This window comes from Marmota flaviventris, chromosome 20 (genome assembly GCF_047511675.1).
Source record: "Marmota flaviventris isolate mMarFla1 chromosome 20, mMarFla1.hap1, whole genome shotgun sequence".
NCBI lineage: Eukaryota > Metazoa > Chordata > Mammalia > Rodentia > Sciuridae > Marmota > Marmota flaviventris.
In genome coordinates this window covers 22,526,568-22,551,102 of record NC_092517.1, presented here as the reverse complement: position 1 = coordinate 22,551,102, position 24,535 = coordinate 22,526,568, and the positions used below count along the sequence as shown (strand labels likewise).

General features: G+C 34.0%; 1 protein-coding gene across 1 annotated transcript in view; it reads right to left on the bottom strand.

Annotated features, from left to right (window-relative positions):
- LOC139703066 (zinc finger protein 420-like) overlaps window positions 1-24,535 on the bottom strand; it is a 119,350-nt gene that overhangs the window by 22,112 nt on the left and 72,703 nt on the right. Inside the window, 1 exon segment of the mRNA XM_071605980.1 lies at window positions 21,553-21,558. Coding sequence (XP_071462081.1) covers window positions 21,553-21,558 — 6 coding nt within the window.

Here is a 24,535-nt window from a genome sequence, read left to right as displayed (position 1 = left end):
ACTACTACTCTATTGATACTTTGTGTCTGTCCTTGGTCATCTTCTTAAAATAAATGTGCATGGTACTTAATGGAATACTGAGAAAGGAGATACTACATCAGTGATCTCTGTCACTCAATTTTTAAGAACGTTTCCTGAAAATTTCCATGGATTTATGTATCTGGAGACCAACTTTTAATATAGAATGAGGAACAGTCAGTGATCAAAGCTAAAATATAAAGTGGGAGAAAATTCTTGCAAAGTGTATATGTAGTAAAAAGTTGATGACAGAATGAAAGTGGTTTATATTTGTGAGAAAAGAAGGCATACCAAAAGAGTATGTTACAGTCAACATATTTCTAAATTCACTTAATAAAAGAGGAAATATTCCACAATCACATGAATTTACAAAAAGGGGTATAAATCAATACTACTGAGACAAGTTAACAAAAAAAAAAGGAAATTCATTATTGCATACGAACCAGGAAGGAAAACATTAACTAGAAAGGAAAAAAATGAAATTAAAAACATGTTAATTTACTGGAACTGTCAAACTCTATTCTTTGCCATGCAAAGTTTTAGAGCCTTGTGGAAAATTGATTTAGTACTGCCTACATAGGTACACCTTAATGAGTCATCAGTTGTACTCTTGGACACTAAAATATTCTGAATATTCAAACAGGTAGCTGCCACTGCTGCTTTCACCATGAAAATAGACTTCATCTGCCACCATCTTCAACTGTCCAGATTCCCTAAGTCAGGACCCTGGTTACCAAGATTCTAATTCCCAGTCCCACAACAAAGTCAGAGTAAAGCATAAGGAATGTGGCATAGTTGGGAAACAAGGATCTGAACGTGGACACAATGGAAGAAAGTCAAAGTGGAATGAGTAGAAGAAAAAGTGGTGAAGAAGTAAAAGAATGGATCTGAGGAGGAAGAAGAAACTGCTAACTGTATATTAGATGAGAAACAAGTGGGAGAAGAAAGGAAATATTGTGGCAGTATAATACTTACCCCAGTAGCCTTATATTTGGCAATTCCTAAAAACCAGAACTTAATGGTATAATCAAACAAGGGAAGCCATACAACTGGCTTCCTGCTCTTAGAGCTCTACCAGAGATGTCACACTCTTTTTCTTTCAAGACATCTAATTCCTTCCACTTCAGGCACTGCTCATCCAATTTAAATCTGTTATTGCTCCACTTTTAAACGTGTTCCATCTGAGCTCCCTCAGGTTGCCTCCAGTAGCTCACACATAAACTTTTTTATTCTTCAACCCATAGCACCGATACTTATACTCTGGTAAACCCTCATAACTAAACTGTAAATGCTCCATCCCTGAAATTTTGAGCAACCCCTCTTTTTTCTGATTCCTGGATCATGCTCTGGTTTGCTCCACCAACAAAGAATCAAGCATAATTGGTGTAAGATTTTGTTTCCTACACAAAGAGCTACATATTTCACTCATTTTTGTGTAATTAAATAAATAAATTTTCCCACTCTTTTTAGAATAATACTTTAAAAAAGAACTATTTGGAGAAAAATAGTTGAAGTTACCACTAGGGTGACTATAGAGTATAGTGAAAGAAAGAGGACATGAAGCTGTTCTTTGTAGCATCATTGATGTTCTATTTCTTAATAGAAATAGTAGATACATAGTATGTTCCACTTGTAATAATTCATTGATCTATAGAGTTTTGATGCTAAACAAATATTTGCATTGTTAAATAAGATCAAGTTAATTTCATAAAAGATGATGGGGAAGAGCATAAGGGAGAGACTAAAAAATTAGGGTATTAGAAATTACACTATTAAATGATTATTTCAAAATAAAAGTAAGATTTTTTTAGCTAAATATTGTGTACAATATTTTGAGAAAGGCAATTTTTCTAGGTAGAGAGTAGATGGAAAATACTAACAAATGAGTAATATTTAAACATATTAACAGTGAAATAGCGTAGAAAGTTTCAGTAATTTCAAATGTTGTATTGAGAACACAACTAAAATTAAAAGAGCTCTGGTAAATTTTATGAGTAAAATCTTTATGTCATTTATATATTATATACTTGTAAAATGTATGGTATGTCTAATGATGCCTCATTTAATGATGTGGATACATTATGGAAAATGAACCATAAGATGATTCTGTTATTTTGCTACTGATGCAGGGTACTTACATAATTCTAAATGGTATAGGCCACTACAAACCTAGGCTATAATTTAGCCATTAAAGTACTATGCAAATGACAGTAGATGGCACCACCTCCAGGAATGAATGAGGCCAGAAGAAGTCAAGATAGGCAGGTTCTTGGGTACATTTACTTCACTTTTTTTTTTTTAAAGGTGATTAGAGTTGAGTACAGATAACAGCTTTTTTAAAAGGCAAGTTTTTCCAAAAGTTATGGAGTCTAGCCATGCAGTATGATATTTAAGTTAACCCTTTAATTTAAGATCATATCAATATATGAATTATATGCATAAATATTGTTAATTATTGGAAGCCATATAATGGGCAATACTTTTTTTTTTAAACTTTTCTGATCTATTTTCTAAAAAGGTAGTTAGAGCTCTCACCTGGGAAGTACCCCCTTAATGTCAAATGCAAATAATATGTTAGGCACAGGTGTAGTTTTTAACTATTTTAGTATATACAATAAAAAAAGACATAGTTGAAATTTATTTTAATCACAAGACTGAATATATCAAGAGTACTATTATTATGTGACAAATATATAATTACTAATAAAGAATGTATGTATTTAAAACTACATCCTCACAACTCCCTGTATTTTAAGGCTCTAGAACATCTTAATTCATAGTGGTTACATTCAATTTTGAGAATATGGCTCCTCTGACCTTGGAAAATTAAAGAGCCTGGACTTCTTTATTCTATGCACGAGGTGGGAGAATACACTTTTTGATCAATGTTTTTCCCCAAAACCGAACAGCAAAAGTGGCACTACCCTCAGAAAGAGAAGGAAGACCAAACAAACAGGGTCCAAAATATAATGATTTTATTTCTGTCTGATGCTGAACACAAACGTATTTGCAATTCAGATGTCAGACAGCATAAAAGAGAAGAGAGAGTTCCAAGAGTTGCATGACTCATTTTGGTATATCTTTTCACAGCCTTGACTCTAAAACTCAAATATATTAAAGACAAGCATCTTATTTTGCAACTTAGCCTTTGACCTAATGACTAGGATGTGATAATGTTTCCTCATTTGGTATGAGGTACTGTGAGAGTTTTAGCACCAATCTGATGTATCATGTCTGCATAAGCTATTAGCACCTCAATAATCATTCCAGACTTAAATTAGGGAAAAAAGAAAACAGTACCAATAAGGCAACTGCTGTTTTCCACAGAATTTTCTCAAAGTATGTGACAGAATCCTGGTTTCCAATTATAATTGATGGATGAGTCACTCTAGAGCTTATTAGATCATGATTGGTCTTCTTATTAATTCATGCTGGTCTTATCTGTTTTTGTTTCTGGTAGAAACAGTTACCTGATGACTGCTTAACTTCAGAGGGTTAGCTATCATCCTCACCAGAAGCACCTTAATTCTCTGCTTTGATAATTCCTCCTCTAATGTTGGCTTGTTATTTTGGACACAACAGGATTTGAAAAGCAAAATCAAAAGAAATAAAGACCTTTTGAGTGTAGGTATCATACTATTCACTTTCATCATTACTGGTTCCAATGAGCCACAATAAATTAAAAAAAATGCCAGGCTCAGTGGTGCATGACCATAATCCAAGTGGCTTAGGAAACTGAGGCAGCAGGATTGTTAAAAAAAAGTTTAAACTGAGCCTCAGCAATGTCAAGGAACTAAGAAACTCAGTAAACCCTGTTTATAATAAAATACAAAATAGTTCTTAGGATGTGGCTTGGTAGCCAAGTGCTGCTGAGGTCAATCCCTAGTACTCCAAACCCCCACAAAAAAAAGGAAGGAAGGAAGGAAGGAAGGAAGGAAAGAAAGAAAGAAAGAAAGAAAGAAAGAAAGAAAGAAAGAAAAAGAAAAGTAAGAAATATTAGATCTAAGGACGTAGAAACAGATTCTGCATTTTAAGAGGTTAAGATAAAAAACACAATACCTAGTTTATAAATACAGAAAAGAAGAAAAAAATGCTTATATCATCCACTCTATATCATACTACCCTATTTTATACATGAAGCTTATATAATGATTTGAAGAAAAGAAATGTGTTCAAATATCCACAGCTATTAAGCAGACTAGGTAGAATTCAGAATCAACTATGTATGACTCCAAATCCCAAAGATTTCCACTAGACTGCATACTAAATGAAAATTCTCTTACTCTTTGAGGTTTTGGTAGAGACATACCAAAAAGGCAGGATCTGTGTCCATATTATGTACATCACTGATGGAAATACTATACTCAAGTGTGTTCTTCTGAAGCTTCTAGAAAGGACATGGAATAATTTTGAGTAATGGCTGATGTCTCAATTTAGAAAATCAATAATCAACAATACATTTTTATGAAAATACTACAATGCATTTGCATTTCACAGGCATGGTGATAAAATATTCTTTAGAAATTCTAGAAAGAGAATACTTCATCTGTGTCCCAAAAGTGCTAAAAATGAAAATGTGAAAACCCATAAAAGAGAGTATAGAAGAACCCAACACTTTTAAACAACTTACCAAAGAATTCACTAGAACTCTCTGATGAGATTATTATCTGGGCTTTTCTATATAAGAACATGAAGCCTCATGGAACTTGTGTCAATGCAAAATAATTTTTAAATGACATCAATGGGAAGTACACTCCATGATTATGATATAAATGCATTGATAGGATACCATCTTAAATTTAATTGCAAGAATTATTCTAAATATTTAATGGAGAGAAATCCAAATATTAGTTTTAGTTTAAAAAATATGAATACAAATTAATGGAAAACAATTAATAATTTAAATTAAAAAATCAATCCTATAACACACCTGATGTAAGTAAAACCACCCCTGTCACAAAAGTGGTCCCTGGTATAGAGATGAAAATTCAGTTCAAGCTATCAACTAAAGAGGCCACATTTATCCTAAAGTTTGTTGATTACTAACATTTCTGTTAAGAGGTGAGAATAATTTCCAATACTACAGGTGAACAATATTGCATCTGTGTCAAATACTAAAACTAATCAAGAATGGTGACACAAACCTAAAATTCCAGTTGCTCAAGAGGCTGAGATAGAAAAAACAATAAGTTCAAAGACAGTATCAGCAACTTAGTGAGGCTCTAAACAACTTTGAGAAATTCTGTCTCTAAATAAAACTAAAAAGGTATACTATAGGGATGTGGATCAATGGTGCAGTGCCCCTGGGCTCAACCCCAGGTAGGAAAAAAAGGGGGTTTTCTTCTTCTTCTTCTTCTTCTTCTTCTTCTTCTTCTTCTTCTTCTTCTTCTTCTTCTTCTTCTTCTTCTTCTTCTTCTTCTTCTTCTTTTTTTGAAATATTGTGCTTCAATTTTTCTCACTAGTTGTTCTTGTTTATGTCTCATAAAATTAAGTAAAAATTATCTATTGTTACCTAGTGTATCTTATTGATATTGACATATCCTATCACCTTAAGCATTATAATTATTTGAATATTCAGGTAGTATATATATGATCAAGATCAGACAATACAACAATGAAAAAAACTGAAAGTGTATAAGTAATCTCGACACTTCTGGTCAATTTAATTTTGACAATTTTGTCAGAAAAATTAAATGGAGAATAAGTAGTCTCTGCCTTAAACAAGATTGATATAAATGCATATTTATGTCTCAAATTATGTTATTGGATTTTAGATAAGATTATGTACAATATTTAACATGAAATGTATCTTACACTAGAATATGAGTTAAAACTATAAAAATTAAGAAAGAAAACAATTACATATTTATAAATCAGATTTAGCTGTGAAGTCTTAGTTAAGCTTCCAAAGTAAAAATAAGAAATAAGAAATTGGACTTGAAAAAACTTCTGTACAAAAAATAACCTCAACATGAAAGTGAAGACATAATTATGAAGTTTTCCTTTTTGTTTTCAAAGAACTATTTTTTCCAGTTTTTAACCCTGGCTAGAGAGCAGTCAATCTTCCTTATTAAGAAGCTTTTTGAGCCCACAGCCCAAATATACATATATAAAATTTTTAGGCTCTCACACTCCAGTTCCAAATGCACCCTTCAAAATTACCCCACAATATGATACTAAACCATTGAAAGATGTTATACATCCAGAGACCCCCAAATTTTTCAAGCTGTTAAGTCAATGATAAGTCCTAAAATCTAGATGACTTCATAGCACTTCAAATGTACAAATTTCTGTCACAGTTCTAATTTGGTTTTGTGAGACTCTTGAATAAACCACTATGTGTTTATTTTTGACTATCATTCATATAGGAATATTTATTGCTGGACTATTCATAAGAACCAAAATGTAAAATCAATGCAAGGTAAATGGAAACATGTAAATCCTCACAGTAGAATATTACTCAGCAATAATATCTTTGTGTTACTAGGAATTGAACTCTGGGCCTCACACAGGCTAGGAAAGCACTCTACCTCTGATCTATTATCCTAGCCATATTAAGCAAGTATGTTTCATGAGAGCACTAAATGTTACAATGAATGTGTACATGGAAACCTTAAGCTAATTGAAAGTAAGCAGAAAAACTGTAATGTGTTTTACAATTAATATTATATTTAATTTTCAGAGCAAGTAAATTCATGAAGCAAAAACACATATTAGTCATTGCCAAGAGTTTGTGAAAAAGAACAAAAAGAAAAAAAACTGCTAGTGGGCACTAGTTTCTTTTCATCTAAAATAGTTCCTGATACTAAATGTTGGGAATGGTATACATGTGAATATACTAAATAATAAAGAATTGTACCCTGAAAAGATTTATAAAGTTAATTTTACATTCACATGTGCTTTGCAGGAATGAATAGATAAATAATTTATGGAATGCATAAAGCAGTCAGAATTCCAGCCAGCAAAATAGAAAAATAAAAATGTAACTGATTACTGTTCAAAAAAACACTGATTTTTCATTATGAGATCCACTTACATTTATGTGAATATACTGTGGCTTTTTTGTTTTCTTTTTTACTTTATAATTTATAATAAGTATATAAGAAAACTATGTCTATACATCAAACACTATTGTAAAGTTGTTTAGTTTTTAATATTCTTATGTAAATAAATATTCATTTTTTGTGAGTGTGTGTGTGCATGCACCAATGGAGAGCAAAACCAAGATCTTGCACAGGCGTGGCAGGTGTTTCACTGTTTTACCACAACCCATGTACAAATGTACATTTTTAATCTTGGTGTTCTCTCTCTCTCTCTCTCTCTCTCTCTCTCTCTCTCTCTCTCTCTCTTTTTCTCTTTCTCTGCCCCTCACTCTCTATCTTTCTCTCACTCTCTCTGTTTTATATTTTTGGACACAGATGGCACCTTGGGGTCATTTACCACTGCACTACATCAAGTCCTTTTGATTATTTTTCACAGTGGCAGAGAGTTTTTCTAAATGTATTAGGCTGGACTCCAATTCATAATCCTCCTGCCTCAGCTTTCAGTCCTGGAATTACAGGCATGTCTTGCCATATCTCTCTATTTATCTCTTTTTTGAAAGGATATCTAATGCCAATTTTAAAGTTTGTATTATATATATTTCTTTTTGCTAAAATGAACATTAATTATGTTCTAAATAACATTCTGCTAATACTCTATTAATTATTGTTGCTGTTTTAAGAGTGAGTAAAAATTTTTTAAGAGGAAGAGAGAGAGAGAGAGAGAGAGAGAGAGAGAGAGAGAGAGAGAGAATTTTTTTTTTTTTAATATTTATCTTTTAGTTTTTGGCAGACACAACATCTTTTGTTTATATGTGGTGCTGAGGATTGAACCCAGGCCGCACACATGCCAGGCGAGTGCACTACCACTTGAGCCATATCCCCAGCCCAAATAAAAATTTTACATGATTAACTACTATCTTCTAATACTTCACATGTATGCTTTCTTGTATTGCCTATTTTATATAGAATATAAACTGAATCTCCCTGCTGATTAGTGGGCTCAGTTTCACACAATCCTCAGTTCTCTGGGCTCCTCAGCCTCCTCACTCCTGCTTTTGTTCTAGTTCAGTGTTGGCAATCTCTCTTACCTATGGTCTTGCATATGTCCTAGGTCTTATGCTAACATAGCAAGGCACAAGTCTGTGTTAAAACAAACAAACAAACAAAAATTATCTATATTTCATGGCCATGTTTTCAGACAGAAGAAACTATGCATAGGGACAGTCAGATTTATGAAAAAGGAGTTACAAGGCATTTACTAAAAGACAAAACGAAACCTGAGAAATAAGATCCTGAGTATAAAATTCCCTGACATATTATTTACACATAAGTTATATGAGTAATTCAGAAAGATGCAAATTACACAATTTATCATACATCTGTAAAACTGGCAATTTTGGAGGCTGAAGCCAGAGGATTACAAATACAGAGCCACCTAAGCAAGGTTATTCTATTTCCAATTGTGCTCTCTTAAAATCTAATTACTGTTGGGGGACAGTGGAACACTACTGTATTCACAGAAATGCTGAAGGTTGAGTCAGGAGGATTTCAAGTTTGAGTCCAACTTCAGCAACTTAGTGAGGCCCTATGCAACATAGAGAGACCATGTCTTAAAATTTAAAATTCTCAGGCTGTGACTCATTGGTAAAGTATCAATGGGGTCACCAAAACACCTAAAATAACTAATATTTGAAATTTACTAAAAATGAATTAATTATCTAATAGTTCTTTAAATTACAAAATCAGCACCTAGTTCTTAGGTGAGAAAAATCTGGCCTACATGTTGTTTAGCCTCAATTTAAATTTCTACTTGAAGGAGACAACTTATAGTTGCAAATCAAAGGTACATGATATATACTGTAAATAACTGAAGAATTGTAATCCCCTGAGACCAGGACATATACATTACTTTTAGTTCATTATCGAGTTTCATGAAGCCTAATTATTATAATAGTATGGGTTTAATAACCAGTGTTATTAACAAATATTAATTTAGTAGTAAAATGAAAAACTAATTTGAAGTATGTATCTTGCTTCAGATATATATATATATATATATATATATATATATATATATATATATATATATATATATATAATGCATGCTGTGGATGGACTTTTGTTTTTTATTTATTTATGTAATTTGCAGTAATTTCTGATTTTTAATATGGCTAAAAATTTTAAGTCACTTATTGGAATGAAATAACCAGAAATTATTTCATACAATTATGGATTATTTAAATATAAGACTTTCACAGTGTGAGTGAATGTGAGTATACAAATTTTTATCAAAGTGATGAAATAGCCATACTTCCTATAAAAGTCTAAGAGAAAATTACTCCCAGCATTTTCTCAAATCTCATGGCTTCTAGTATTCTTTAGCTTGTAACCACAAATGCTTCTCTTCTGAGTTGGTAGAGTACTCAAAACACATAAGACAGATAAGCCTTCTCACAGGGAACATGACAGTACCACAGAAGGGAACTACCCTCAATTCCCACAGGTTCTGAGAACCATATTATATGATATGGAATACCCTCCAATAGATTGATTATTCCAAACATTGTTTGCAAAGAGAGAGAAAAGTCAGTTCATTGAACAAAATGAGTAAAGTGGGTCTATGCCTCTGCAGATTAGAATAAGTTGTAAAAGAGTCACAAAAGTGAGTTCAGGAGTAGGCATTACAAGACATGCATGAAAAAATCCTGAAAACAAAAGAAAACAAAAATTCAGAAAGCACTTTACCCACCTAAGCTCATTTGAGAGAATCAAATTCAGATGAACAGCAGAGGAAAGAGGCATATCCAAAGGGATATCTATTTTTACTATTTTTTTATTATTGTCCCCCACAATTATAGAGTTATGAATCACCTCAATTACTACTTCTTTCTCTATTGGGTGTTAACAATACCTTGTACATAAAACTCATGTGGCACACTGAATTCACCCGTGCATTTATGAGCTTATCATTTATCTTTTTCTCTATATAACTGTATATGTATGTGTATATTTTATCCCACATTTCCAAGATTCTGCCATTAAAATTTTTTTGATACCTCCTCCATGAAATGCATTTTTGTCATTTCAGTTCAGTACATCTAAATATTCTATTCCATGTAGTTGGGAAAGATGGGGCAATTGCAAGGTCTTTCCTATTTGACTAATTATCTACGAGAATTAAAGATCAACATTGGTGCCTCCAGAGAATTTAATTCTCATTCACCTATCTTATACATAGTGTTTTTTATGCAAGCAGCATTAATTGTATTTAAAGGTGAGTAAAAGATTCTGAGATGTACATGGTGCTTTAGAAGTCCCAAAATCCCTAGGATGGTGGTTCTGACACCGCCTTAACACTGAAGCATCTTGATTGAATTTCACCTTGGACACTGGTACTATGCTTCCACTGAAAGTGATTCATTAGTTATGAATATTGTTCTTTTTCTTCCCTCAATACTCTTGGAAATGAGGAGATTCATGATAGGCTTATAATCATAATTTTCAACACACTTATCATAGACCCATTTGATAACAAGAGACTCACATATCTAAGAAGAAGAAAGAAGATATTTACCAATCCTAAAGAGGTAACAGAATAAACTCTGGAAATAAAATAGTAGTCATCTAATAAATTTGTTTCTAAAATATTTTAGTTGGTAATATATTACTGCATTAAAAAAGAGTGATGTAAATGCAATTTTAATTATTAGAGTTGTGACTGATTATTTTAAAAAGAGTATCAAAAGCTGTGTGAAGTGCTGCATGCCTAAAATCCTGGAGTCTTCTGAGGCTGTTGGTTTAAGATCTCTAGTTCAAAGCTAGCCATACTCAGAAACTTAGTGAGGCTCTAAGAAACTCTGAAAAACCCTTTTCCTATATAAAATATTTTATAAAGGTCTGAGGATGTTTCTTAGCAGAAAATCATTCCTGGGTTTAATCTGTAATATGAGAGAGAGAGAGAGAGGGAGAGAAAGAGAGAGAGAGAGAGAGAGAGAGAGAGAGAGAGAGAGAGAGAGAGAGAGAGAGAAGGTAATCAGTGAAACTTTCAGGGTCAAGGATTTAAATAATTTAAAAACAATAGTGGGTTTGTTGATGAAAACTCATCTATGTTTATTAAATGAAGCATTTGGAAATTAGTATGTTCTCAAACATATACAAGTGAGAGAGGCGTTCTATTTTAAGGTGTAAATAGGAACAAAGAGGAGATTTGACACAGCTTTTAATTGACCCAGAGGCCCATTTTAGTTTGTGATTGGAATTATGCTCAGGAGATAGATCCTTAAGCTGTTTGAAATAATGTGTTTTTATCAAGTATTTATAAAACAAGATTAAGATCTAATATAAATCAGGCTTGGCAAGGAGGAAATTCAGATAATGAGTATACAAATAAACACATAAACCAATATTAGAGAAGTTATCATTCAGGGTATTTATACCATTATATAATCACCAAGAATGTAAAAACAATGACAAGAAAAAGTGAGTAAATAAAGAAACAAATAAATAATTGATTGAATGAATGAATGAATAACTAAAAACTACAAAGATGTAATGTGACTGGAATTGTAAAGGAGAGCTTGTAGCCTTGAAAAAGTGTAAAAGTATTTGGATATGATGTTCTACTACTTACTGAGGCATACCTTATGAACTATCAATTCCACTTCTAGATGGGAAGAGTTAAAAACAGAACCCATACACCTGGCTCTCTCACTTGGGAACACTGCAACAATTACCTTTTTCTTTCTCCCCAAATTTTATTTCTGCTTCCAATATAATTTCAAGAAATTTATTTCTACTACCCCTGTATCCTCATGATGCCATTGTAGATTTGTAGCATCTGAACCCTTCTGCTGCTCAAGATTTTTTTGTTGTTGTTGTTTTGTTTTGTTTTTTTCATTGATCTATTTCTCCATACCCCCATATATTCCACAATTTTTAAAGTGTTTATTTTCAGATGTAGTTGGACACAATACCTTTATTTTATTTATTTATTTTTATGTGGTGCTCATGATCAAACACCGGGCCTCTTATGTGCTAGGTCAGAACTCTAGAGCAGAGCTAAAACCCCAGCCCCTCCACCAATACTATAAAAAATAATATCACCTACATACTTAGCATCCATCAGTCGTACATCCTGCTCCATCCATTTCCTGCCTTGTGCGTGAATAATTTTGAGATCCTTTCCATTCAGACATCAATCGTCCAGAGTGCTCAGAATTGGTGGTAAAATATGCAGAATATTAGAGGTCAATCAAACAAATTAAATCTTTATATAGTGGGATGCACCTAAAGCTGAGGATAAAAAGAAAATCTACAGAATTCACTAGTCTAAAATTCATGAAAATCAATAATTTTGAAGACAATTTCATGAAAACGAGAGTAAAGAGCAGAACATACTAAGCAAAAGCAAAATTTTCACACCACATAAAATGTACATCTGCATAGTGTGTCATGTATGGGTACTTCCAAAATACAAATTAAATTTAAAGAGATATGATTAATTTGAGATATAGCAATAAAACATTTATTGTATATAATAGTAATATATATATGTACCTGTACCAAATATGCCTCACTTAATGATAGGTATACATTGCAAGAAATGCACTCTAAACATTTTTATTTTTTTAAAAATTATCATACTTATTTTTTAAATGTCTTAGTGAATACTGACATCTATAATTTTGTATTACCAAATGTTTAGGCTACATATTATATTTACTTTAAGTACATCACTGAACAACAGATGGATTTTACCAGACATTGTTGTACACTATGAACTTACAGAAATAAGTAGATACCTTATAATAATATGAATAAATAGATGTGTGTAAGTAACACAGAATCTTTATTAAGAAAAAGAAAATGAAAAAAAGCCAAACAAACAACAAAAAAAACTTGAAATTTAGAGAAAGTTTGCAGTGCTTTGCAGAAATAGAAATATGACATTCTTTAAAAAAATCATTGGGACAAGGAGTTATTTTGGGGGAAAAATATATTATATGCTTTCTTAATACCAGAAAAAATCATTTCCAGAAGTATTATATATTTCAACATAAAAATAAAATATAGTTGTGGATGGTATTACACATATAATCTCAATGACTTGGGAGGTAGAGGCTGAAGAACCAAAAGTTCAAAGAAAGCCTCATCAACATAGGAAGGCCATGACCACCATGAGGAAGTTTCTGTCTCAAAATAAAATAATGAATTGCCTGGGTATATGGCTGTGGCTTAAGGGGATACCACCCCTAGATTCAATAACCCATATATATTTGTCAAAAGTTACTATAGCAAGGGATTTATGCTAGGTGTGGTGGCACATGCCTGCAACCCCAAAACTCTGAAGACTGAGGCAGGAAGATTGTGAGTTCAATGCCAGCCTCACCCAAAAGAGTCACTGAGAAACTCAGTGAAACCCTGTCACTAGATATTATATAAAATAATACTGGGGATGCGATTCATTTGTCAGTTACCCCTGTATTCAATTCCCAGCATGAATAAAAGTGTTTTGTGTTGAAAATGTCATAATATTTGCCTGTAATGCCATCTATTTGGGAGACTAAGGCAGAAAGGTTAAAATTTTAAGATCAGCCTGGGCCATTTGCCAACAACCATTCTCTATAAAAGATTAAAAAAAATGCCTAGGGATGTTGATGAGTGTCATGGCAGCTTTGGTTTAAATCTCAACAAGCAAGAAACAAAGCAGTTATTTATTTTTAAAAAAATAATAAAAAATGTTAAAAAATTATAAATTGGGCAACATTAAGAATATTTTTTTTTTCAGTCTGGGATGTGGCTCAAGCGGTAGCACACTCATCTGGCATGCGTGTGGCCTGGGTTCGATCCTCAGCACCACATACAAACAAAGATGTTGTGTCCACTGAAAACTAAAAACTAAATATCAAAATTCTAAAAAAAAAAAATTTCAATAAATAGTATAAAGATGGGCTGGGATTCTGGATCAACCTGGCACATGTGAGGTCCTTGGTTCCATCCTCAGCACATCATATCAATAAATAAATAACATAAGGGTATTATGTCCAGCCACAACTAAATGATAAAATAATTTTAACAAAAGGTAAAAAGAGAAGTGACAAAATGGGAGAACTAATGACCTCACATAAAATTAAGCATGTTTAATAAAAAAGGAAATGACACTTTTGGTAGAAGAAATGTTCAAAACTTAAAACCTCTCCACATCTTAACAAATTAGAAAAGTACAAACTAAATTCTGATACCAAAAAAAAAAAAAAAAAAAAAAAAATTACACAATATTGATGAGGATAAGAAACAAATTCTCTTGAATTAGAGAAGGAATATAAATTGCTATTATGTTTTGTGTAAAGTGTTTATTTAATATATATTATACTCCTCAACCAGTAGCACAGCCTACAGAAATTACTGTGCTTCTGAACCCTGATAATATATAGTTACACAATATAATAAGGCTACAGCTATGTTAGTCCATGAACATGAAACCAGAAAAATAGGTGAAAAGAGGAGGTACATTCAAAATGAAACATATATAAAGTTTGAAAAAAATTGCTTTCTTGGGATCAGACACATTTTTAGTTTCATTGAAGTGGCACCCACTTTTTCCACAGAAAAGACTTAACTGGGCTTCTCCAGAAATATTCACCATGGCTGATTTTTGTTCTATCAGCAAAAGAGTCTATAAAAGAGTTCAATGTAAATAAAAGTTCAATTTTCATGTTGCCCTGTTTTAATTGGCCATTGGCTGGGAAGAAATCAGCACTCCAGTTGCTGGACACCCACTTACTAGTTTCTCACAAACATGTATCCAGTAAAGTAGTTTGTAAAAAAAAAAATGTGTAAACAAGGCCTCTTGGCTGCTAGCTGGGACTTCACACAGATTTTTACATTTCTAAGATAAGAGAAGTTACCAATTGTGCTCCCTGGGAATAGCTGGCTGGGAGAAGAAAGAAAGTGGAGAAGAAGCTCTCCCCTTCTCAGGTGCTGTCCTTGAAGCGCTAACTTGCTCAGAACAGTGAAAGAAAAAAACTTCTTTTATGTGAACCTCTACAGACTTTGAACTTCTGCAGACTGTGAATTTCTGAGCCCCTCCCCTTATATGCTTGGTATAAAACTTTGAAACTACCCAAACTTGCAGTTCAGGTGATTGTTTGATTATAGAAAAAGCTATGCCTTTTTAACCTGGTTGCAGACAAATAAAACTGTTTCCTGCTATCTTCAGTGCCTTGCCTCACCTGTCTCTACAACATAATTACATCTAGTTTCATTGACAGAACAAAATATTACATAAGTATTACATACAGGTGATATCTGTGTAATACATGACATGTATTGAGGTTTCCAAGGAAAATATGTGCAATTTATCAGAAAATAAAAATTTACAGAGGACATAAACTGCTTCATTACACACACCATGTTTGTAAATAAAACTCATAATTACAAAGAAAACCATTTATCTCAGTTTAATGAATAATATTTTTCCATTAAAATTTGAGTATGCATAAATTGTTTTTCTGAAATATATCTAGGAAAAATATGTAAAATAGCCAAAAAGCTTCCATTTTTAAGACCAAATAAAGTTGCTATTGCTTTGTGACATTAATGTGTATCATGAAACTGTATAGTAATAATACAACAAGTGAATCATAAATTAACCAAATCTGAATTTATATATATATATATATATATATATATATATATATATATATATATATATATATATATATATTTATATATGTCATTTTTTGGCATTGGAGAGCAATAGGAAGGCCTAAATAAAAACTATCAATATAAAAAATAACATTAAACATGAATTTTGAAATTATCCTATATGGAATTGGAATTTGGGACTAGTAGCACAATTTACTAGTAGAGTGTGTATGTGCAGAATGTGCAAGGTACTCGGCTCCAAACTTAGAAATACAATAAAAGGCATATGTTAGTGGGGGGAATGATGTTGAAAATAAGGCAGAATATTAAAATTCTGGAGTTTTCCTTCATCTAAAAATACAGTTAATAAAAAGCTACTCATGTTCTGAGTGTCTCTTACACAAAGTTATAAATGAATAGAGAGACTTAAATACATTCAGCAATTTAGGAAATATTTACTTTCAATCAGAATGAAAATCTGGGATACACTGAGTACTAGCCCTGTCTTGAGCAAATTACCGCATTTGAGAACAAATCCTCAATGGCCAATATCACTGACAGTAAACAGAAATGTGGGAATAGTGATACAGAAGCATCTAAGCCACAGAATTTATGGTGATTTCTAGGGGCCATGAAAGCCTCTGCAAGTGTTTTATCAACTGAGATCAAGGTCAATTATCAAAGATGTTAGTTTATCTCAAGAAGACATTTGCGAACATATTTTCCCAATTGCTGTTGCTGTAAGAGGATATTCTCAATAGGTTGTAATGTATATGTAATGGGGGGAAATACAATAAACCACTGGTACCCTTAGTAAGATTTTAGCTCTTCATGAGCCCAGGCCCAACCCTGCTAACTCCAGTAATAAAGCCAGAACTACCAATTGCTCCTAGAAGGAGTTTGCTTGTACACTGAATTTCTCAACTTAAACATCTTTTGTTTAACATCAAGTTACTATGTCCTGAACTTCTAAGCTCTGGAAGCAAGAGTGACTGAGCATGTGCAAATATACATAGATTAAAAACCAATAAATTACATTGTATTTCTCTCACCTTTATGGACTATGATAAGCAATAGTAGAATTTAGAAACTATAAATCCCTGTTTATTCAAATAAATCTTTACAGAACACTCCTACACTGGCTACTTCACATAAACTTGCCTCAGGAATTTAACACATGAATTCAATCAATTTCCTGTGCCCTTTGCAGGGCTCTTAGAATGTCTTTAGATAAAATATGAGAGCCAGGTATGGTGGCAGAGGCCTGTAATTCAGAGGTTTATAATTGTGATTTAAAAGACAGTCTCAGCATCTTAGCAAGCCTCTAAGTAACTTAGTGAGACATTGTATGAAAATAAAACATAAAAAGGACTGGGGAAGTAGCTCATTGGTAAGCACTCCTAGGTTCATTTCCCAGCACCAAACCAACTAAGGTAAACAAATTTCTGAAAGATTACAATTATGCCAGTGTACATATACATGTAAAAATATTGGTGAAAATATAAAATCAATGAATATATTTTTTGAAAAAAAAATGTTAAGTTTCTCCAAATGCTCAAGAAAAAAATAACATATAATCCACTAATAATGATTTTGGGTAGCAGAGCAAGGCTTCACATGCCTGTACTCTCAGTTGCTCAGGGGGATAAGAAAAGAGAATCGTAAGTTCAAGACCAGTCTTAAAAATTTGGCAAGGTCATAAACAAATGAGTGAGATACTGTCTCAAAAAGGGAAACAGTGACAAAGTGCCCATGGGTTAATCTAGACTGACTCAATAAATAAAAATAATAATAATAAATCTGGGTAAAAAGTGCCATACAACACAGTAATAATATTTCTGGGCATACATCTAAAAGGATTGGAAAACTTTTCTCAAACAAATAACTGCAATTCCATTTTCATTGTAGCTTTATTCACAATATCTAATATTAAAAAAAAAAAAAATGAAATGCCAGCCAGACATGGTGGGAAATGCCTGCAATCCCGGGGGCTTGGAAGTCTGAGGCAGAGGATGGAGAGTTCAAAGCAGCCTCAGTGATGGTAAGGCACTAAGCAACTCTTTCCAAAGAAAATGTAAAATAGGGCTGGGGATGTGGCTAAGTGGTGGAGTGCCTTTGAGTTTAATTCCTAATATGCACCCCTAAATTGAACTTCCTTTTAGATGAAAGGAACATCAGAAGATTCCTTCCAGCTTCACAACATCCAACTACTCCCCCTAGATGCTACACTCTTATAGTTCAAACTGATCTCTAGAAGGCAAGACTCAGATATTGATATTTTCTAAATAGGCCAAGAGATATTGGTATCTGTGGACACCTTATGTCAGACTGTTCTAAAACTAAGGACTGGGAAAATATGGGAGGTTGGAATGAGAACACAACACATAGTTAAGTTCTTCAAAGGGAAATCTTAACCCAGACACTATGATATCTAAAACCACAGTTGGAGATAAGATTAGATGCTTGGCTTCACTGATTTCTGGGTTATTAACTCAATCCAAATAGATATTGAAAATATATTAAGTCTACTGGTTAATGTCTATGTAATACAGGTTATTAAAAATATACCAGGTTAGGGCTGGGGTTTCGGCCCAGTGGCAGAGTGCTTATGCTTGCCTAGCATGTGTGAGGTACTGGGTTTGATCCTAAGATCCATATATCAATAAGTAAAATAAAAGTCCATTGACAACTAAAAAATTTAAATATATATATATATATATATATATACCAGGTTACTCAAATGGCTTTTGATGTTCAGATTTACTATGTATTCTAGCCCTTGTGATTAAACTTCTTTGTAGTTTAAATCAAGTCCAGTCCCATTGTTATTTTCTTATACACTAGGACAAAGATGTTTGCTGGAAATGTTTGGAATGCTTCTAAAACTCATGTTAATAAAGTGGTATTACATATAAGGGGACCCCAATTAAGGTTCCATTACATTAAAAAGGAAAAAGACAGTGAAGATGGCCTTAGCCTTGAGCTTAAGAAACTCCATTTTAAAAACTCCAGTTTGAAACCTTCAGTTTGACCAGGCACACCCACAGAGTCCTCCAGTATGGCCAAAAAAAGTTACTTCCACTCAACCTGATTAACAGAGTGAAATATCTGGCAGGATGTACTTGCCTGTAAGAGGGAAAGAAAAGCAGATCAGGCTGGAGACCACAAACCTGAAGTTTGTGACTCCAGGGTAAATGATAACAATGAGAAATCCTGAGATAGCTAATAAGAATTGAAAGAGGGGTTAAAAGCCCCCAAATTTAGTACAAATAATAGAAATAATGAGCAGTAATTTAGCCAGCTGAAACAAGAATGCACTCAAGCTGAAGAGCCTGATGAGGACCTGACATCCCATCACTTGTCATTGTTCTTCTGATCCTCTGCATGATTTTCTCATCTCTCAAACTCTACCACTTCTTATTAACTTTTATGAAAGCCACAACTTCTCCATAGGTCCTCTCCTCAACCTGTTGTCACTCCAAGCCAGCTTCTGGACCTGGTCACCATAGTCTGAGTGAGTGTGCATATGATGGACTAAAAGCCTAAGGCTTAAGAATTTTGATCTGACATTTAAACTTAGAACACAGAGGGAATGTCTGTCACTAGCCTGCATGATAAAGTGAGTTTTGCAGTGTTTAGAATTAATCTAGAATTGTTAGCAGTAAAGAAATCAACCTAATCTTTTTTTTTTTTTTTTTTTCCTGTGAATGGATTATGTCTATTGCAGTGCCTAGCATTCAGGATTGTTATTTTCTTGAGTAAGAACCTACAGATTATAGTTGTATTGAGCAATTTGAGTGAATAAAGCATGGAAAGGGGCAGAAGCACGTGGACATTTTTTATTCTTCCCCTCAACTGCATAAGTCCCAACTTTGTCCCTTAGTGACACAAACACATTGACTATATTATTTTATTTAGAAAATAAGGCATTATTGTAATGCCATCTAATTTTCCCTGCTTTCTTCTAATGTGAAAGACTCACAAGGATAAAGCAAAATCTTTTAAAACTGCCCTCCAGTTCTTAAAAAAAAATACAAATAAGGCATCCCTATAACATGAAACATGGGAAAAATAATTATAGTTAGACCGGGACGCAAGAAAAGACCATTGACTCCAATTAAAATCAAATTAAAGTAAGCTAATTATTTCAACCGGCCAGGCTGCCTCTCCCTCCCAAAATGGTGGGAACAAGACAGCACCCCAACTTTCCTGCAGCCCAGCTTTATAGCCCAGAAAGTTACACAAAGGGGGGTTACAGATAACAGAACTCTGACAAGCATCTCACTAATGATAGTTTACATTTTTTTGCTGGCCCCAACATCAGAATTTATGAGGACCATTAGAGCCTCAGAGAGGGTTGGTGTCTGGCCAGGGAAGGCCAAGATTTGTGAGGCATCACTAAAGTTTCAGAGAGGGTTGCTATCTGGTCAGAGAGCCAGGCATGGGTGAGTTCAAGACAAGGGCAGGCATTCCAAGCAGGTTCAGAATTTGCAGTAATTTATAGTAAAGCTGAAATTATCTTTTCATGGTTTTGTGGTGAGATGCCCAATTTTAAGAAAAGATCAGGTTGGGTCTATCATTATGTTGAAATTGAAATTTTGAGATGAAAGTAAATTTCCCTTTTAATCAATTTTCTCTGGGATCTTGTCTCACAAATTTTGAAGAATAAAATCTATGGACACTCAGGGAATGAAAGAGTAAAAAAATATATATATGATGCATTTTAGCAAGAAGAAATAGAACTCTCACAATATGAGAGAGGGTATGATAGCAGAAAAATCCATTTTTGTGTTCCAGCTTCAAAGTTTATATATGGTGTATGGCAGATCATGGGGAAAAATCTATTTAAAATGAGTGTTGAAAAAGGTATCCTGATTACTAACTGGGTTCATATTTGTCCTTTTTGTGTCCCATCCTCTTTCCAGTGACTTCCAACTGGGTTCACCCCAAGGACAAAGAATTTAGTAGAAAGCATTCCCACAAGTGAGTCTCAAGGTTTTTTAATTTGAATAGGCCTTAATGGTGCTCATTAACATATTTGTCCATTACCCTCCAGGTGTGGTTAAATAAGATGTCCATTATACAGCTGCCTGGTCATTTTACTATTTTATTTTTTCTCAATCAAGGTGAACAGGGAACCCTGACTTTGAGAATGTGAAGAGAGCTGGAAATCTGGAACTTAATCTCAGACCTATAAATAGCTAAACTCTCAGATAGCCATTCTGGATTTGAGATACTTCTTAGTCTACATTTAGAAAGCTCAGGAGGCATGAGGATGGTGAGTTCAAAACCAGCCTGAGCAACTTAGTGAGGTTCTAAGAAACTCAGTGAGACCCTGTCTCTACATAAAAATATAAAATGAGGTTGAGAATGTGGGTCAGTAGATAAACACTCCTGGGAATAATTCCTGGTCTAAAATAAACAAACATATAAACAACAACAACAAACACTCAGGAGGACCAAGAACAGGGGTCCCTAAAAAAGCCACAGCTTCTCTCATGCAGGAACACATCTAATGAAGTTGGGGTTTTCTTCTGATGATTATCCAAGTCTTCACCACACAAACTGGGGACCTGCTGAGCTAATGGCACACAGATGCCCACATAGGAGTTTAGGAAGGCCCTGAAAACACCATACAATTATGGAACAAAAGACTTGAGGTCTCAAATACTGATTTAAGCTCCACTAGACTAGTCAGAGAAAACTGAAGGCTGAGCTGCCAAGGAGAGACCCGATAGCCACCAGACTCTGGAGACAATTATGAGGAGTTTCCAGCCACCATTGCCAGTCCCACTAGCTTCAAACAGCCTCCCTACCCAGTCTCAAAATAAGAACACACACTTACCATTGCCTGGCCTTCAGGATGCTTAGTGCTCCCCATACAGTTTTTTTCCAGCTCCAGTGTAGTACAGAAACCTGGAAGCATAGAAATGGATTCAATGAATGGCAGACTCCAAAAACAAAAGGAATAGAAGACTGTGGAAGCCTGCCCCCTCATCACTGGCTGTGTCTTGATTGGACAGTTCTCACCCAAGAGACAGATTGGAAAGGGCTTCAGGAACTTCCTCAAAAATTGAGCCTGGTAGAGATACTACTAGTTACTGGTGATAAGTCTTACTTTTCCACATGTTGAAGTTTGAGCATTAGAGAAGCATGCTGAGGCAAGCATATGAAGCAGGGTTTACTTAGAAAAGGGTAACATAGACTTCTCCCACAAGGGAGAAGGGGGCCATAGCTGGTATCAGGGTATTCCAAGAGGCAAAGTGTTCTGCCCTTTTTATATGTCCTAGGCTTCCTTTGTTCTCCTGCATTTACCCCCTTACCTTTCTTCTTCCTGGGGACATGTGTAGGCTCAGAAAGGCTTGGTAGGATGGCCTAAAGTTGGGAAATAGGTGGGCTTAAGGGGGAAGGGCAGGATGGAGTACAAGGACACATTAACAATCTTACAGCTCTCTGTAGGGAGGGGAAATTCCTGGGACAGGTTACCTTGGCAACAAGTTGGAGCAGGGGAAGGTTCTTGATAATATCCCTCAGGGGACAGTCTCCAACTTCCCAGATTCACTCAAAATTGGCTTCCTAGATTTAACCTGATTTATTTACCTATCTATACTGACTGCCTGTCTAATTCAGTAGGCCTACTATTTGAGTGACAGTAAATTTCATCCAGATCAAAATCAAATAAGGACACAAAGACAGGTTTTTGGCTGCTCTGTTTTTGTGGATCAAACCCTGGGGATCTACCACATGTAGGGATGCATGCCTGTAATCCCAGCAACTGAAGAGGCTGAGGCAGGAGGACAGTGAGTTAAAAGCCAGCCTCAGCAATTGCAAGGCACTAAGAACCTACTGAGATGATGTATTTAAATAAAATAAAAATAGGGCTGTGAATGTGGTCTTAGTGGTCATGTGCCTCTGAGTTCAATTGTCAGTAGAAAAAAAAAAAAAACACTGGAGATCAGACCCATGGGTATTATTCACTACAGAGTCTCAGGACCATGGATGAATGGATTGATGGATGGATAGAAACATAGATAGAGTCCTGGGGAAGGGTCTCAAATTCTCCTGTGATGGCTTTTCAAGTAACTCATATTACAATATTACAGGAATGCTCCACAGCCTTGGAATCTTTTTTATTATTATTTATTTTTATTTTTATTTTTTTTTTCTGTGAATTGCATTAAGTGCCTCAGGATAAAATTATTTCATGGCAGAGTTTACTCCCAATATTTAGATCCAGCCCAGATAGAAGTGCATTTATATAAAAATTAAATATCACAACTAATTTAAAATTTTATTTAATATTTCAGTTCTCTGGCCTTATGAGAAAAGAGCTTGAGACTTCAACTCATAAGTAATTCCCTGAGGCTGCATTGTCCCTACTCCCCTACAAAAATGGGGCAAAAATAAAATTTTAAAGTTTCTAGTTTAAAAAAAAATAAACAAGAGGTGAATGGTGCCAGGTATCTAGATCTCTTGGTATTCCAGAACCTAGAGTATAAGGAATTAAAAAATAAATTATCTGCAATTTTGCCTTGAGCATAATAATAGAATTATGATGTCTGTTTTTTCTTTGGTATGGGTTACTATGAGAATATTAGCACAAACCACAGACATTTATGTCTATATATTTTTTTCTATAATTCAATACAGCCCATCAATAGAGTCAACTTCAAATTTAAATGAAGAAAAATTTAAATATTATTGCCAGGGTCCAGCCATAACAGAAATCCAGGGGTCCTGAATTATGAGTGCCATTGGGTACTGAAGGATAAGTGGCCTCAGCAAAAGAAGAGGAGACAGGATGACAGGTTGCAAATTACAAGCAGCCTTCAGAAGGATCTGATGCCCATAGAGGGGCCATTATTTTTATACCTTTTTTTACAGGTATTTATTTATGTAGCTAAAATAACATCAAAGCCCCAAACTTCTTTCATTTACATAATTTTCAAGAGTTGCCATAATTTCAGACATATATTAACTTCATAAGATATTGAACACATTGTTTAAAATATGTTCCTGTAAACTTTGCCAATCATGATTAAGTTTTTACATATTCACTTCAATCACTAAGTAGTAGACTATGCAACTTGACTACCTGTATCTTGACCTATTATTAACTGTTAACTTTAAAGCATACCTATGATTTTTGGTAAGCTTTTTGTTTCTAAACTAAAGTCCTAACAATACACACTTAAAACAGTGAAAGCCTATTACCTAAAAGCCTACTACTCTGAACTGACTATAAAATATATCTATATAAAATTTTATGTTATTCTGTTTTTCTAAAGTAATTTTCTTTTTGCATGTGACCTATTAAATTGCTTTTTTAAAAGAGTTTCTTTGACCCTTCATCAAATTATGAATTCATATGTCTTTATAATCTTTAATTAAATGCCAGGCTCTGCACTTCAACTCATTTGCTATTAGTATTAACTATGTGTTTCATATTTTCATCATGCATTCCTGTGTAGGGCAAAGAAGGCTCTGTTCATGAAGGGAATGTATGTTGAACAAGTTGTGGGTTTAGAATGAGGGGATAAGTGTAAATTGTTAAGCTTTTCTAAGGAACATTTATTTGTGTAAGGGTAAAAGAAATTGAAGTTAAAGCATAAAAGTTAAAGGGTAAAAGACCAAGTGTTGTAAAAGTTTCTAAGCTGCAAGGTCTAAGTTAAAATGTAAAGGAGGTATTGTTAGGTTTCTATGCTACCTGCAAAACCTGAAATTTCTGTAGCTGTTAAGACAATGCTTAGAACCGCCCAGTAAACATTTCCCCTGATTGTCTGGTTGTTTAATAACTGAAGGGGTCTGTGTGGTTGCATGTAGGTCTT